The sequence below is a fragment of the Frankliniella occidentalis genome, unplaced genomic scaffold (genome assembly GCF_000697945.3).
Source record: "Frankliniella occidentalis isolate FOCC.00 unplaced genomic scaffold, Focc_3.1 Scaffold185, whole genome shotgun sequence".
Taxonomy (NCBI): domain Eukaryota; kingdom Metazoa; phylum Arthropoda; class Insecta; order Thysanoptera; family Thripidae; genus Frankliniella; species Frankliniella occidentalis.
The window spans coordinates 454,229-455,029 of NW_026267311.1; the positions used below are offsets into that span (position 1 = coordinate 454,229).

The window sequence follows — 801 nt, forward strand, 5'->3', positions numbered from 1 at the left end:
GGCGGGGAGGGCCGTAGGGGCGGATGGCGTGGGGGTTGCGGACGGGCAGGGCGGCGATGGGCGCGCCGATGGGCTTGATGTGCACGGGCTGCGCGTAGATGAGGTCCTGGGGCTGCAGGGCGCCGCGGGAGGGGTCCTCGTCGCACTGCGAGGGGAACAGAATCGTTAGTGTGGCTCGGGGGATGGACGACAAGAAGAGACAGAAGGTGGAGGAAAACTTACAGCGCTAAGACCCAGACTGCACAGCCTGTCCTTGATGTAGTGGCGGGCAGAGGTCTCGTTGCCGTTCTGCAGAGCGTCCTGCACGTTGGGGTCGGCGTACACCTCGTCGTAGCCCTCGAGGTTGCGGCCCTGGCGGCCGGACCTCAGGATGTCGTCGATCACGTCGGCGTCTGGGGCCACGGCGGCGGCCTCGGTGAGGTCGACGCCGCTGCCGTCCCCACCGCTCGGGGGCGCCTCATCGTCGCCGGCCTCGGACACGGGTGCGGCGCCGTCCTTGTTGCCCCACGACCAGTCCGCGGCGCCCGCGGCGCCCAGCACAGACCCGGCGAGCAGCAGCCCAGCCAGGCTCGCCAACGCCAGCACTCTCATGGCTGCAAACAGAGGGGGCGCGGGGACCGGTGAGTGACAGTCACAGGCACAAGGCAGCAGGCGGGAAACAGACCGACACTCCAGTTTCATTGACCCCGAGGGGGCGCTGCTTGGTGGGGCGGCGCAAGGTGGGGCGGGGTGGGTCGAGATAAGCTTCACAACGTGTGCCTGGGCCGCCCCACCCCGCGCCCCGACGACACGCAGCGTTGA

General features: G+C 69.5%; 1 protein-coding gene across 1 annotated transcript in view; it reads right to left on the reverse strand.

Annotated features, from left to right (window-relative positions):
* The window catches only part of LOC113216485 (uncharacterized), a 20,623-nt gene that overhangs the window by 11,930 nt on the left and 7,892 nt on the right, over window positions 1–801 (reverse strand). The window contains exons 2-3 of the mRNA XM_052272087.1: window positions 223–593; window positions 4–145 (exon numbers count right to left, since the gene is read on the reverse strand). Coding sequence (XP_052128047.1) covers window positions 4–145; window positions 223–591 — 511 coding nt within the window. The 5' untranslated portion in view covers window positions 592–593. The remainder of the gene's footprint in view (window positions 1–3; window positions 146–222; window positions 594–801) is intronic.